Source organism: Sparus aurata, chromosome 12, assembly GCF_900880675.1.
Source record: "Sparus aurata chromosome 12, fSpaAur1.1, whole genome shotgun sequence".
Taxonomy (NCBI): Eukaryota; Metazoa; Chordata; class Actinopteri; order Spariformes; family Sparidae; genus Sparus; species Sparus aurata.
In genome coordinates this window covers 7,371,088-7,385,972 of record NC_044198.1, presented here as the reverse complement: position 1 = coordinate 7,385,972, position 14,885 = coordinate 7,371,088, and the positions used below count along the sequence as shown (strand labels likewise).

Genomic DNA, 14,885 nt, shown 5'->3' with positions numbered 1-14,885 from the left:
TTGACTTGGTAATTAGCTAACTAGGCCACCGTTTTTGTCCGGCCGCCAGCTTAGTTTGCCTATGTTCTCCTTTTCTGATATTTTCATACAGGGAACAGGAAACTGACTAAAGATTAGATGTATTCGATGATGTATAATATGTGGGCTTGAATAATAAGCTAAGATAACACTTAACATGAACACTTGCTAAAATTTAACCCTGGACAAAAAAAGTCAACACTTACTTGAATTCTCTACCTGTGTGACCAAACTAGTTTCGGAGACAGCTATGGCTGACATTTGCAAGCTCGCAGTGGACTTGGTACTTAGCTAACTTAGCCACTATCCAATGTGGAATATGTGGGTTTGGATAAAGGCTTACAAAGCAACTTGATACATTTTAAAAGCCAGCATAGCAAGGCGGCTATGTGTCCACAAACACTTTGTAACGTTATCTTTTATAGGCTAGGTTTGGGTGAAGCTAGTAATTCAGTATATCCTGACTAATGACTTATAACCCTTGATTGTAATTAGCTATGTAGCACAGTGAACAAGTGTTTAGCACTGTTGCCTCTAGGTCCTGGGTTCGTATCCCATCTGGGGCAGGCACTTCTGTGTGGAGTTTGCATCTTTACCCCGTGTTTGTGTGGGTTTCCTCCGTGTGCTCCCGTTTTCCCCCACCATCAAAACATGTACAGCAGGTTAATTTTCAGGTCAGTGCCCTTGACCAAGGCATCTTGGTCCCTGGGTGCCGTACACTGTTTGCCCACTGCTTCTCCTGGATGTGTTAAACCACTTGCACTATGTTGTGCATGGTATGAGTGTTTGTAATAAAAATTAAGATTGGGGAGGTGGAGGTGGCACGATAAAAACAGCACACCATATCTGTATGTCCATCTAAATAATTAACATTTTGGAGAGATGCTAATGTTCACCTCATTTTACTATGATTGATCTCATTGTAAGTAATGATGGAATTTTTTACAGTTTAGCTTCCCAGCATGAAACAAGGATCAACTTTTGGGACTGTCTGCAGCAGTGTGACTTTGAGTCCAAAGTACAGCTGTGTAAACTCAGCGGAGGCTTTCCTGATATGCAAACTGCATACGTTAAAAGCTAAAAATCACTTCTCAAAGGATAGTTTCACAAACCTTTTATACAAAGGCTATGTCTGTCTAGTGTTTTAATTTGTTTTTTTACTTAGTTTTTTAAATTCTTCTTCTTTCTTTCCCTGAACTATATTTTATTTCACATTTTATATTCCAGCCTATGAGCAGCTGTGGTGGGAGGAAACTAAGCGCATTTTTATGTTTATCTTGTACCTTTACTTAGGTACATTTTGGATACAGGCCTTTCAAGTAAAGGTATTGCTGTGATGTATATTACTAGTTTTACTGAGATAAATAATCTGGTACTTCTCCCACCTCTGAAGAGCAGGCAGATAAGTAAGGCAAAGTAAATGACAGCAAATATAAACCTGGTTTGTTGAATGTCAAAGGACAAATGGAGTCTATGAGGTGAATATTAAATGGGTGTTTTCACCTCTCATCAGATTTTTGGTTGAATATGGTTCACTACTGATAAAACTTATGTAAGAGTGAGAAAGGCAGGCGGACAGTCTTCACACCAATCACCGGCTGTTTCGGGGGAGGGAACTCCTTTATAAAAGTCTGTTCAGAAATCAACCGGGTTCGCACAGTTTGGTGACGATGGCGAAGCTGGGGATTTTGATAGCTGTTGCTGTGTTCCTGAAGACGGTCTCTGCGACCTCCGTAAGTGTCAATACCATCTAATTAAAGCATGCTTGTTATCTGCTACATACAAAAAATAGTGTTAAGGTTATAAAAAGAGGAAATGTTGCAGCATTTGTTAGCACTTAATTTCACTTAAATGTTTGAACGAAATGTATTAAATGAATAACCAACCATTTATGAACTGTTCTGGAAACGAAAGAATATTATTATTAATTCATGTTGGGGTAATTTTCAATAAACTTTGAGGTAATTATTGTACGAATTGGGAGGTAATTTCAAAAAGGTTTCAAATATGTCACTTGGTAATTACCACTTACTAACCATGGTTATTATTGACCATGGTACCAAATTTCTGTGCCACCATCACAATATATGCAGTGAAACTAACGTTTCCATACATCTGTGATTATTTCAAAAAACATATTGTCTTGTGACTACAAACAACGGACTACCTACATGAATTCATTTTCATGCATTTATGTGCTTTGTTTCTGTAGCTCGGGGTGGTGTACACCGAGGGAGGCATGGTAGAGGGCAAGAACATTCGTCTTGGCTTCCGCCGTCACATGGACGTCTTCAAGGGTATTCCCTTTGCTGACATGCCTGGAAGGTTTGAGAAACCAAAGCGTCACCCTGGCTGGGACGGTGGGTAGACTTATTAAAATTGTAATGTACTGGAAATCCCAGCAGAAATGTGTGATAATCTAACACTGTGTTTGTCTCTCAACAGGTGTTCTGAAGACCACTGAGTACAGGCCAAGATGCCTCCAGGTGAACATGCTCATGTCTGACACCAGAGGCAGTGAGGACTGTCTTTACTTGAATGTCTGGGTGCCCCATGGCCGTGATGGTAAATACTGAGAGAATCCCAAAGAGTCTCGTCTGTGTGAGATCTGACTGTCAGCTAGATCTCATTCTCTCTGTCTTCTAGTGTCCACTGGTCTGCCCGTCATGGTCTGGATCTACGGAGGAGGTTACCTGGCTGGAGGCTCCATGGGTGCTAACTTCCTGGACAACTATCTGTACGATGGGCAGGAGGTTGCAGACAGAGGAGATGTTATTGTGGTGACTTTGGGATACCGTGTTGGGACTCTGGGCTTCCTGAGCACTGGAGACTCTGGCATACCTGGTAGATACAGCGACAGAGCATAGAAGATGTTGGCCTCACTCAAAGTTTTATGAATTGTTCAATTAAATTCCTGCTGTGATTGACCGAAAAGTCTGATCCTCATCAGGAAACTATGGTCTGTGGGACCAGCACACTGCCATCGCCTGGGTGCACAGGAACATCCGCTCGTTTGGAGGAGACCCTGACAACATCACCATCTTTGGAGAGTCTGCAGGCGGAGCTAGTGTTAGCTTCCAGGTGAAAAACTTCTTTTCCCCAGCTTATTTTATGAGATGACAGACAGGGGATGGGTATTAATATCATTAAATGTCTCTAATTTCTCTGTGTGCCCACAGACTCTTACTCCCCACAACAAAGGACTGTTTAAGAGAGCCATCTCCCAGAGCGGGGTCGCTGTTTGCCCCTGGGCCATCAACCATAACCCCCGCAGGTTCGCTGAGGAGGTACATAACATCTTCTCTGATAAATTTGATCTATTCTGTGGAACTCCAAAGAATTTTGCGAAAGCTAATCAGACTTAAAATATATTCATAAGAGCTCAGGTCTGGGACACACTTGGATATTATTTGAACCTTCTCCCCAGATTGCTCTGAAGGTCGGCTGCCCTACTGGTGAGACTATGGCTTCCTGTCTGAAGATGACTGATCCTGCGCTTCTTACGTTGGCCGGCTCTCTCAGTTTGACCAGCTCACCTGATCGTAAGGACCGAACTTCACACAGCCTGGTTTACATTTTCATTTGGGATATTGTGTTAGTAATAATAATAAAAAAAAGCTTTTATGCCTGGTTTAGTAACCAAAGCAAGAGTGAAACTGGTGGTGTAATACGTCTGTTAAGACAGAAACGAAGCGAGTTGACCACATTTGTCCCCCTGGATTAGCAATCCTGGCTACTGTACCTATGCCCCCTGTGGTGGCTTTTTAATGGAACTGAAATGTTTTATTAGAACTAGTGACTTTGAGATATAGATTGGCCCTTTCATACCTTTCATATGCGCAAAAATGCTGACAGTACTGTATATCATGAGTGTCTGGTTGTATCGGCCCCCCTCAGACCCTATTGTAAACAACCTGGCCCTGTCTCCTGTGATCGACGGTGACTTCGTCCCGGATGAGCCTCACAACTTGTTCCACAATGCGGCTGACATCGACTACATGGCTGGAGTCAACGATATGGACGGCCACCTCTTCACTGGTTTAGACGTTCCTTCGATCAACTCCCCTCTCATTGACACCCATATGTGAGTAAAGCCATTAGACCACAGTGTGAAACATTGAAACTTGATGGTACAGACCCAGTTATTCTGAGAACTGTGGTGGTATTTAAGAAGTTTATCAGACTTTTCAATCCTTATTCTGATTGCAGTGAGGATATGAAGAGGCTTCTGGCTTCATACACTAAAGAGAAGGGCAAAAATGGTTTGGACAATGCCTACTCCACATACACCTCACCCTGGGGAACATATCCCAGTCAGGAGACCATCAAGAAAACCGTTGTGGCGATTGGAACAGACTACATCTTCCTGGTTCCTACTCAGGCTGCCCTCTACCTTCATGCTTCCAACGCCACGTGAGAATAATATCTTGCTTGGGTGTCGTTGTTAGTTTTTCTATAAGCCATTTAATTTCATCAGAGTACATCTCTTCTCTTTCCTTGTCTTGTAATAGGACTGGCCGTACATACTCCTACCTTTTCTCTGAGCCCAACCGTATGGGCGGCATTGCCAGACCCTACCCCAGCTGGATGGGAGCTGACCACGCTGATGACCTGCAGTACATGTTTGGAAAGCCTTTCAGCTCACCACTGGGGTACTGGCCTCGCCATCGTGACGTCTCTCGTTACATGATCGCCTACTGGACTAACTTCGCCAAAACTGGGTATAATTCTGCAGGCATGAGACACATGAGCATCACAGAGGTCAAACTAACTGCTGTGTCAATTCAGCTTCTCCGTTTTCTGTTTATATCCACAGAGACCCCAACAAAGGGCTGAGTGTGCCCGCTACCTGGCCCAAATTCACCAGCAGTGGACACCAGTTCCTTGAGATCAATTCTGACATGAACAAGAACTATGTGAAACAGAAGATGAGGCTGCGTTACGTGCATTTCTGGACCAGCATCCTGCCCAACCTTCCTGTAATCTACTCAGAATAAAGAGCTTGTGCAATCACCTGTACTCCTGTAGTGTGGTCCGATAAACTTACAGTACATCATCAGTATTGGTTCATTAAAAATAAATTAATGAGGGCTACAAATTAAATTCATTGGTTTCATTATGTGTTTTGCGTCATTGAATTTCCAATAATGCTGAATAACTTCAGTTTGCATGTATGGCACCTGAGTTTTGGGTTCATATTATTGTTTTAAAAAATGGTAAGTGCAACTGCTAAATAACAGTGTCAGTAACCTATTGAGCTAATTGAATGAACACCACATAAGGGATGAAGAAGTCTGTGTTAATATCATCATCATGATGCAAAATTAACAAAATAAAAACCGACAATAAAAAAGTTATGTTGTCAGACTGCTCAGACATTTTGTTGTAGTATATTTATTTTCTTCTACCAATAGCTCAGCAAACAAAAAGGAGGTAGTTAGCCCAGTTTCAAACCAGGCTTTCAGATGGTTAAATTGTTATGACATGAGCAATTGCCAAAGAAACAGAGAAGAAGCTGTGTTCAATGAACCCAGGGCATAAAGATTAACACTAATCGAAGACTGTGCCTGTATGGGAAGGATAGCTTAGGTGACAGCTATGGCCAACATTAGCAAGCTAGCTATCTACTTGGTAATTAGCTAGCTTAGCCAACGTTTGTCCGGCCACCAGCTGAGTTTGACTATATTCTCCTTTTCTTATATTTCATACAGGGAACAGGAAACTGACTAAAGAATAGATGTATGCAATGATGTAAAATATGTGGGCTTGGATAATGAGCTAGCGTAGCACTTGACATGAACACTTGTTAAAGTTTAACCCAGACAAAAAGAATCAACAATAACTTGAATTATGTACCTGTGCGACCAAAGTAGCTTCGGAGACAGCTATGGCTAACATTTGCAAGCTAGCTTTGGACTTGGTACTTAACAAACTTAGCCACTTTCCAATGTAGAATATGTGGGTTTAGATAAAAAACTAACATAGCAACTTGATACATTTTAAAAACCAGCATAGCGAGGTGGCTATCTGTCCACAAACACACGTTTTATAGGCCATTTTTGGCTGAAGCTAGAAATTAAGTATATCCTGACTAATGATTTATAACCCTCAATTGTAATTAGCTATGTAGCACAGTGAAGAAGTGGTTAGCACTGTTGCCTCTAGGTCCTGGGTATGCATGTTTATCCCGTGTTTGTGTGGGTTTCCTCCATGTGCTCTCGTTTGCCTCCACCATCAAAACATACAATTCTCCTTCTGAATGTGTTAATAAACAACTTTCACTGTCGTGAATGGTATGATTGTACATAATGAAAATTAAGATGAGGAGGTGGGGGCTGCATGAGAGAATAGCAGCATGCATGGACTAAAGGCAGAGAGAGACTTATGTCTTAAAAGTCAGCAGATAGATGATAGGCTGACAGTGTAGGTGTGTCGCTGTACTATTGGACAGATGTAACCTCAATCAATAACAGACAGTAAATTATAGGCAAATATTCCATAGGCCTAAGCATGCATAAGACTGAATTATCGCTAGAGCTTCTTTATTGATGATTGCTGAACTTTCGTCAATATCACAAAATGAGTCACGGTCACATTCATTTTTTTTCATTTTTATTTTTTTGTCACAGCAACACTTGTAATGATTCTATCTCAGCAAAATTTTTTCAATATTGTCCGCCTATAATATCTGTCAACAGAGGAAACTCCAGATGATCTGTTGTGGCAGGAAGGTTTCTAAAGAATGTATAGCGTGAGCAGAATCCTAAGGTTCAAATACATTTTTCCACCAATACCAGCACCTCAGATGTCTGAGGTTATTTTAGAGGTTTTATCTTATCTCAAACCACGTGTTTTCTTTATGCTAATCTGGGAACCAGACCGGCTGTTCTCGTGAGTCAACAGCAGCATGTGCTTCAATGCCCACTTCACAAGGACTGCTGGGCTTTTTTTCTCTTTCATGTGTTGATGTGTCTTTAATATGAAAACACTTGCCAAGGTACAAGGACAACATACTTAGCCACGTGTGATGGCCACGTAAAATGTTGGATGTTTTGACATCTGGTATTACAGTGTGTCATTTTATTGATTAGTTGTCATTAGGACTGTATGTCGATTGAGAATGCATCAATATCTATCAGCTAAACATCTGTACTCGCCTATATTTGCCTCGTGGACAGCTATTGGTAAAAAAAGATGATGATAACGTCATACCTTCTGCTTACACCAGGCTGGTTCCCATCACAGGTTGAAGGGTCAAATCAGGGTCAGTTGGACCTCAGGGTGATAGTATGAGTGAAGAGGTTGTATAACACAAGTAAACAGTTATGGTTACTATTCATTTTCTTGCAGGGGGTCCTGTGTATATAAGCAGCCGAAGAGGCATTTGCTTGTTCCCCTGCAGCCATGGAGAAACTGAAGATTCTGTTTGCAGTTGTCTTGTCCCTGGGAACGGCCTCAGCAGCCACTGTAAGAAACTCAAACACATGCATGACTTGCATGGTGTAATTGATCTCATCTTTGTGACTTGTAGATCTTTGTCCAATTTGGGGATGAAAAAACTAATCTATGTCACTGTTGGGGCATTTTAATTGCAAAAATGGTGCCTGCTGTCACTTATTATGAGTTAACTTCATCCATGTCAGCTCTCTGTGATTGTGTGGTTTCAATACAATAGAGGAAATTAAAAAAAAAATATGCAGTTTGTCCTAAGCACATTCTGTATACAGTGTATAGTCTGTAGATCATAATGAGTTTATTCTTGTATTCCTGTCTATGCTTAAAAAAGAATATATATATATATATATTTTTTTACCTAATCCTTTTAGGTCCTTATAAAATAAACACAATCTCAACTATCACGTTATATTTTGTTTTATACTGTCACAGTGTACAGTTTACTGCTACATACTTTCACTGAAGCTGAACTCTTCTGTTTGACTGTGTCTCTAGCTGGGCGTGGTACAAACAGAAGGTGGCAGTGTCCAGGGACAAAACATCCCCCTCGGTCTTTTCCGCTCCGTGGACGTTTTCAAAGGAATTCCCTTCGCTGCCCAACCTGGTGTATTTGAGAAACCAAAACCTCACCCTGGCTGGGATAGTGCGTACAACACAACAGCTCAGACATCTCATTAACACGAAAATCACCCCATCATGACAGAAAGGGAATGATCAAGGTCCTCTTCATCCCCAGGCATACTGAAGGCAACAAAGTTTGCTCAGAGATGTCTCCAGATCAGCATGCTCCAGACCTCCAGCTTTGGTGGAGAAGACTGCCTCTACCTGAACATCTGGGTTCCCCAGGGTCAACAAGGTAGCTTTTTTGTGTTTCAATATATTAATGTTTTAATCCCAGCTACAGTAGGTGTGCTTTTTTTGTAAAAATGAATATTCTCTTTTTTCAAGTGTCATCAGATCTCCCTGTCATGATTTGGTTCTATGGCGGAGGCTTCATGGTTGGCGGTTCCATGGGGGCAAATTTCCTCAACAACTATCTGTACAGCGGTCAGGAGATCGCAGACAAGGGCAAGGTTATTGTGGTGTCAGTGGGATACCGTGTGGGGGTACTGGGCTTCCTCAGCACAGGAGATTCTAGCCTACCAGGTGAGGGCCATTAACTGGATTAAATGGTTCTCCTTCCTACTTTCAGCCCATATTGTGCTCTTAACAGTCAGTTACTGGAGTAAAGTGGTGAAATATTTAAAACCAGCCTGAATGCCTGTTTGTCAGTAGACCTGTTGGCTATGTTAGGGCGCGTTTCACATAAAATCTGCCACCGTGAACAGGAAACTATGGTCTGTGGGACCAGCATGCCGCCATCGCCTGGGTGCACAGGAACATCCGCTCATTCGGAGGAGACCCCGACAACATCACCCTCTTTGGAGAGTCTGCAGGTGGAGCTAGTGTCAGCTACCAGGTCAGCACCATCTTCTAATAAGACATGGTAGTTTTATACGCTTTATAAATGGCTGATAAATAATAAAACAATACATTAATACTATATAGGCGAGCAATACTGGGTTGATGAGAACCATTTAAGGGTCGCCAAGTCATTGAAAATCCATTTGGCTGATGTGTATGATCCTCCTGAATACTATTTGTAAAAGCATCAATCAGTATTTTACCAACTACAACAGCACTTATGCCTTTTATTAAACTGTTCAGTCATAAGCAAAACTTTTACGAAGAGCTATTTTTAATCCTAGGCAAATAAAAACAACTGCAAGTATTCATTTTATGTTCTATGAATGCATTCCTGCACAGACTCTGTCCCCCCATAACAAAGGGCTGTTCAAGAGAGCCATCTCCCAGAGTGGTGTTGCCTTCTGTCCCTGGGCCATGAGCAGTAAGCCACGCACGATTTCAGAGCAGGTATGTCATTGTCAGACATCACTGAGATGGATCCTGCTGTCACGAAAAAAAGTCACAATACTTATTTTATAGGATCATCTTTTATTACAAATATGACTTCAATCTTAATTTTTAGTACTGTATAGGTTAAGTATTGGAACATTCAATAACCAAAACATCTGCTGCTAAACTGAATCATCACTGTGTTCCATAACTATGTTATTAAATTGCATATATACTGTATGTTAACATGTGGTCAATGTCTTTGCAATCAACTGTGTGCCAGAAGAAAGTATTCATGATCAGGGTCTTTTAAAGCATTAAATCGACATGCAACATAGACAAACATTAACACATGAAAGCTAAAAATAATATACTGAAATAATATTTGATATTATATAATCATACTTTTGCATAAACTGCTGAGTGTATACTTAACGGCTTACATTATGTTAGAAAGTGAACTTAATTGAGAGTTTTCGCCAATCTACTCAAAACATGCTTCATTGCCATGTGTTCAGGTAGCTGTGAAGGTCGGCTGCCCCACTGACGACAGGATGGTGGCCTGTCTGAAATCAACTGATGTTAAGACTCTCGTCATGGCTGCTCCCAGCATGGAAAAAGGCTCCCCAGACCGTGAGCACGTTCACAAATGATATCGTAGAACTGATCACTTCATTGTTGAGTGAAGGGATTTCTTTGCAGTTAGCTTTAAATTCACTTTTATGACATCTGTACGTAACCCAGTTCAACATGAAGTACAAAAATAAATGTATCACAGTAAAATTTCTTTGTGGTTCACGAAACTAAGCTTTACCATGGTTTACATACAAACTAATAACATCATCTACATGTGCAAATACTATAAGACGCCACCTCAATAACCCTGTGTCATTTCATCTCAGATCCTGCAGTGAAAAACCTTCTTCTGTCTCCGGTGGTTGATGGGGACTTCCTCCCTGATCAGCCCAGCAACCTGTTCCACAACACTGCTGACATTGATTACCTCGCAGGGGTTAATAGCATGGACGGACACCTCTTCACATCACAGGACATTCCCTCCCTTGGTAACAAGAATGAGGCGACTCCTGTGTAAGGCTGATTTGTCTTCAGAGAGAAAGCTTTTTTTGTTTATTTTGTGGGCAATCAAGAAAGAGAAAAGGTAAGTTATTGTTACTTACAGAGCTCCCTGTCTTCATTTCACTGCAGAGAAGATGTGAAGAGGCTTGTTGCTGCTTATACCAAAGAGATGGGGCAGGCTGGTTTGGAGGTTGCCTTTGCTGAATACTCGTCCAACTGGGAATCAACACCGAGCCAGTACAGCATTAAGAGAACTGCTGTGGACATTGGGACTGACTACCTTTTCCTGGTTCCTACACAGACTGCCATCTACCTGCATGCTGCTAACGCCAGGTGAGGCCTACTGTTTGCTTATTTTGTCCTCACATATCGTTTAGCTGCTGCAGGTGTAAGAGACTATGAATACTAATATTCTGTCAAAGTTGAAGCTAAAGAAAGTCTTGAAAATACCATTTAAAAAACCTGCCTCATATTGTAGAAAGTTAGATCTACTTGCTATTTAAATACTGTGAAAGTATCAAAACACTCAACCTGACTCCAGAAACAGAACCTTTAAATGAGCAGTCAGGACTTCTGTAACGTTGTGATGTCCAAACTATACAGTCAGCGGTTGTGGTTGCAGGAACACCAGCAGAATGATTCAGAAGCATGGTAGGTGGAGCCCGCTCAGGCTTGTGAGTGCTGACCTATCAGAGCAGACTGGGCTTTTCAGCAGAGGGGGGGGATCTTAAAAAGACAGGAGCTAAAGTAAGGGGGTGAATGGAGGTGCTGCAGCAATGGACAGTATGAGAAAAAGAATGTGTTTCCTGATCATCAATCATGCAAACATTTTCTAGTTGACACCCAAAATAAGAGCATGAACCTAAGACTAGACTAGACTAAACATGCTTCGATGGTCCTTAACAGGTCTGGCCGTACCTACTCTTACCTGTTGTCTGAGCCCAGTCTGATGGCTGGACCAGGCAAGCCCTACAATGACTGGGTGGAATCCGACCACGCTGACGACCTGCAGTTCGTGTTTGGGAAACCCTTCACCACACCGAAGGCTTATGGGGACAGACACAGAGACCTGTCCGGATATATGATTGCCTACTGGACTAACTTTGCCAGAACTGGGTAAAAACACTCTTTAGATGCATGTGCAACAGTATGAAATCTTAACAGCCTGAGGATTATTTTACTACAGAACTGACAGCTACTTTCACAAGTGTTTCTTACTTATTTCTACAGGGACCCCAACACAGGAATCCTAAAGGTGCCTGCGACCTGGCCTGAATATGCCATCACTGGTCAACAGTTCCTGGATATTAATGCTAAGATGGATGGGAGCTCCATCGGGCAGGAAATGAGGCTGCGTTTTGTTCGCCTTTGGACCAGCACCCTTCCCAGCCTCCAATCATGTGGTGTCACTGAGGCTTAATGATGCATTTTTTGCCTAAATAAAGACACCAATTGTAAAAAAACCAAACAAAATCTGTACAATAAAAGAAAGTCAGTAAGGGTTTTTTTTTAAGTGATTTGACTTAAGTACTTACATAAAGTGACATAGAGTAAGCAATAAATGAAATTTAAATCCAACATCATCTGAAGACCTGAACACATTGCAGCCATCAGCAAATGCCAGATTGTTTCTTTACATTAGTGACATTGAGGATGACGTCAAGCTAAACTGGACTCAGACTGTGAAAGCATCACAATATGGTATCCAGTCTGAATAGGTCTAATCCTGTGGCCCTCACAATGGCCAGAAAATGGTGCTCTTGGCTCTGTGTACTTCTACTCAGACTTCTACTCTAGATTTAATGGAATTCCCTGATCACCAACTTTAGACATTACACATTCTGTCATCCTGTAATCATCACTTGAGACATAGGATATGGGAGAATAAATATAAGTAATAAGAAATAACAGTATTATTTGATTTAGCAATTGAAACAGCAGTGACGTCAACAACATGTGTGTGGACTGTAGGGACTTGTCCCAACCAATATTTGAGTGAACCTGTTTTGCATTATCTTCGTACTGAAGTCATATTAGATCATTTCGGTCTGAGAGAGAGGGTACGAGACAGAGTGATGAAAAACTAATTCTGTGTACCTCATAATGATTTTGACAGAGAATCTTTATTAATTAAAAACATATTTGTATAAGTATGATTAATAAATGCATAGTTTGATTTGGAAGCAAAAGCCTTGGGGCTGGTGTCCATGTAGCATTTTTCTGGTCCTCAGCACCCTGTGTGCACTTTCATGCCAGAGGAAAATGCTATATGGACAAACACCCTTATAATGATAAAAATAATGATAATAATCATGATAAGACCATTAATAATAGGCTAATAATAACACAAACAGAATATAAAGAATAGAAGCCACAAACACATTATAATTATATAAATTCAATGAAATGACTCTAAAGAAATGTTGTGGGTTCTGAAAAGTGGTTTTAAAGACAGCTGATTTCAGGCAGGTCATTCCAAAGACGAGTAGTCCTGACTCCAAAGGCTCTTTACTTTTTGCTTATTAATCTAGACCTGGGAACAACAAGAAAATATTAATCGGACTATCTCAGGGAGTGGGTATGGCCTCGCTTGAAATCAAACACATTTTGTTAACAATTCTCGAAATTGAATGGTTGAACAGTGCATTATATTTTAGGAAAAAATACTGGACAGGAATACCAGGGGCCTCATTTATAAACGTTGCGTACGCACAAAAGAAGGCGTACGCAACTCTCTACGAACACCGTGGCATTTATAAAAAGAGAACTTGATGGGAAAAATATGCCGTCCTCCACGCACACTCTGACCCATGCGTACGCACATAACTGGGGTAAGGAGAAACTGTGCCACTGATGGCAGAAGAAAGAAACGGGAGAAACTGTGTAAAACTGATACTGATCGTGTAAAATAAATAGTATTATTACCTCTCATATTTTTTATTTCACTATTTTTATTGTTTATTTGCAAGAAATGTGTTTTTAAAAACTATTTCTACAATGAATAAACAAACAAATTCCCTGGAGTGCACACGGGAAACATATGATTTAGGACAATAGTAAGACAACAGTAGAGCAAATTACGTTTACACTGATATGAATGCAGTTCCTATATCATATAGCCCATGTCGTTTAATCTCCGTTTTCAATGCATAACGCATAAAAAACTTTAACTGTGTTTTGTTGCCATACAAATAAAGACTATAATGATGTTAGTGTGAAGGACTGTTTGTCAATCAGGGTAATTCTCACACGTGTTGCAGATATTACCTAATAGATGGGCATATAAAGGCATGTATTTATAATGCGTTATGGCGCACAATGGCTGCTTTGGCACTGTTGGAGGATGTGGCAAACAGAAGGATACGGAGGGAGCGGAACTTCAGTGACCAGCAAGATCCACTGGCCAACAGTGACGAGTGGCTGATGAGCCGTTTCCGACTCCCACGAGCTGTCCTCTTGGATCTATGTGCGGTATTGGGCCCAGCGTTAGAGAGGAGCACCCGCAGAAACCACGCCGTGCCAGTCCCGCTTTAAGTGGTTTAATTGGTTTGTCGCAGCATTACATAAAGTTTCCTTATACGGTGTCAAATAAAAATGCGCAATTTGCAGCAATGTCCGGTTTCCCAAATGTAATCGGTGCCACTAACTGCACTCATGTTGCTATAAGAGCACCTAGTGAGAATGAATTGGGCCGGCATCGGTGTCCCCCTCCTCCGTCTCACGTCACTCAGGAGGGATTCCCTGATGATCCCCGCCAGTTTTTCATCCAGCGGGGTGAGCTCCGGTTGGCCCGTTCGCCTTTCTCTCTGCTTTCGGCATGCTTTCAGTCATGAATGAATATTAATTAGGGGCGTTTCTCTGAATATTCATAGGCAAATATGGGCGTGGTATGACCCGCACACAGGTGCGCCATATTTAGAGTGGAGTGTGATTTATAAAGGGAAATCGGCGTAGGACGTGCGTGCGCACTGTTTTATGAATCAGGATATTTTTGTGCGTACGCACTTTCTCTGTTTCGTGCGTACGCAACCTTTTGACGTCAATCCTACGCACAGTTTTATAAATGAGGCCCCTGTGGTCTGAGTTTTGCTCTCTCCTTGGAGACATGTGCCTGCTGTGTCATAGGTTATAGATAGTCTTTGTGGAAAATGTGCCCTCTGGTGGAGGATTGCCAGAACTTTGCACAATTAAAACAAGAGGGCTGGAGGCTGGAAACACACTGGCTCAGCAAACTTGTTGAGCCTGCAGTTTTGTATTATTTGAATGAAGATAATTGCAAACATTCACATTTATGTATCTAAAAGGTGCATTAATAAACTGCAAATTGTAATTAAGCACTAGTGACTTATTACAGTGAAGCTGTAAAGAGTCTCTCGGCTTCGTACACTCAGGTGAAGGACAAGGTTGGTTTGGAAACATCACTACTGCACCTCAACCTG

General features: G+C 41.5%; 2 protein-coding genes across 2 annotated transcripts; both read left to right on the top strand.

Annotated features, from left to right (window-relative positions):
• The first annotated feature begins 1,657 nt into the window (after positions 1-1,657).
• LOC115593374 (bile salt-activated lipase) lies at positions 1,658-5,137 on the top strand. The gene is made up of 11 exons (XM_030436894.1): positions 1,658-1,751; positions 2,231-2,378; positions 2,464-2,583; positions 2,665-2,862; positions 2,969-3,099; positions 3,198-3,305; positions 3,446-3,560; positions 3,916-4,102; positions 4,228-4,431; positions 4,530-4,739; positions 4,835-5,137. Exons 1-11 carry the CDS (start codon positions 1,689-1,691, stop codon positions 5,013-5,015), a joined length of 1,665 nt encoding a protein of 554 aa, XP_030292754.1. The 5' UTR covers positions 1,658-1,688; the 3' UTR covers positions 5,016-5,137.
• A 2,273-nt stretch (positions 5,138-7,410) lies between these two features.
• Positions 7,411-11,945, top strand: LOC115592180 (bile salt-activated lipase-like). Its single transcript, XM_030434722.1, has 11 exons — positions 7,411-7,485; positions 7,969-8,116; positions 8,210-8,329; positions 8,422-8,619; positions 8,802-8,932; positions 9,280-9,387; positions 9,888-10,002; positions 10,272-10,458; positions 10,576-10,779; positions 11,353-11,562; positions 11,677-11,945. Exons 1-11 carry the CDS (start codon positions 7,423-7,425, stop codon positions 11,864-11,866), a joined length of 1,674 nt encoding a protein of 557 aa, XP_030290582.1. The 5' UTR covers positions 7,411-7,422; the 3' UTR covers positions 11,867-11,945.
• Positions 11,946-14,885: the final 2,940 nt, after the last annotated feature.

Coding starts and splice junctions, on each gene's coding strand:
- LOC115593374 (XM_030436894.1), top strand. CDS start 1,689: ATGGCGAAGCTGGGGATTTTGATAGCTGTTGCTGTGTTCCTGAAGACG. Junction 2,379..2,463: donor GCGTCACCCTGGCTGGGACG/GTGGGTAGACTT, acceptor GTCTCTCAACAG/GTGTTCTGAAGACCACTGAG. Junction 3,100..3,197: donor GAGCTAGTGTTAGCTTCCAG/GTGAAAAACTTC, acceptor GTGTGCCCACAG/ACTCTTACTCCCCACAACAA.
- LOC115592180 (XM_030434722.1), top strand. CDS start 7,423: ATGGAGAAACTGAAGATTCTGTTTGCAGTTGTCTTGTCCCTGGGAACG. Junction 9,388..9,887: donor CACGCACGATTTCAGAGCAG/GTATGTCATTGT, acceptor CCATGTGTTCAG/GTAGCTGTGAAGGTCGGCTG. Junction 10,459..10,575: donor AAGAATGAGGCGACTCCTGT/GTAAGGCTGATT, acceptor ATTTCACTGCAG/AGAAGATGTGAAGAGGCTTG.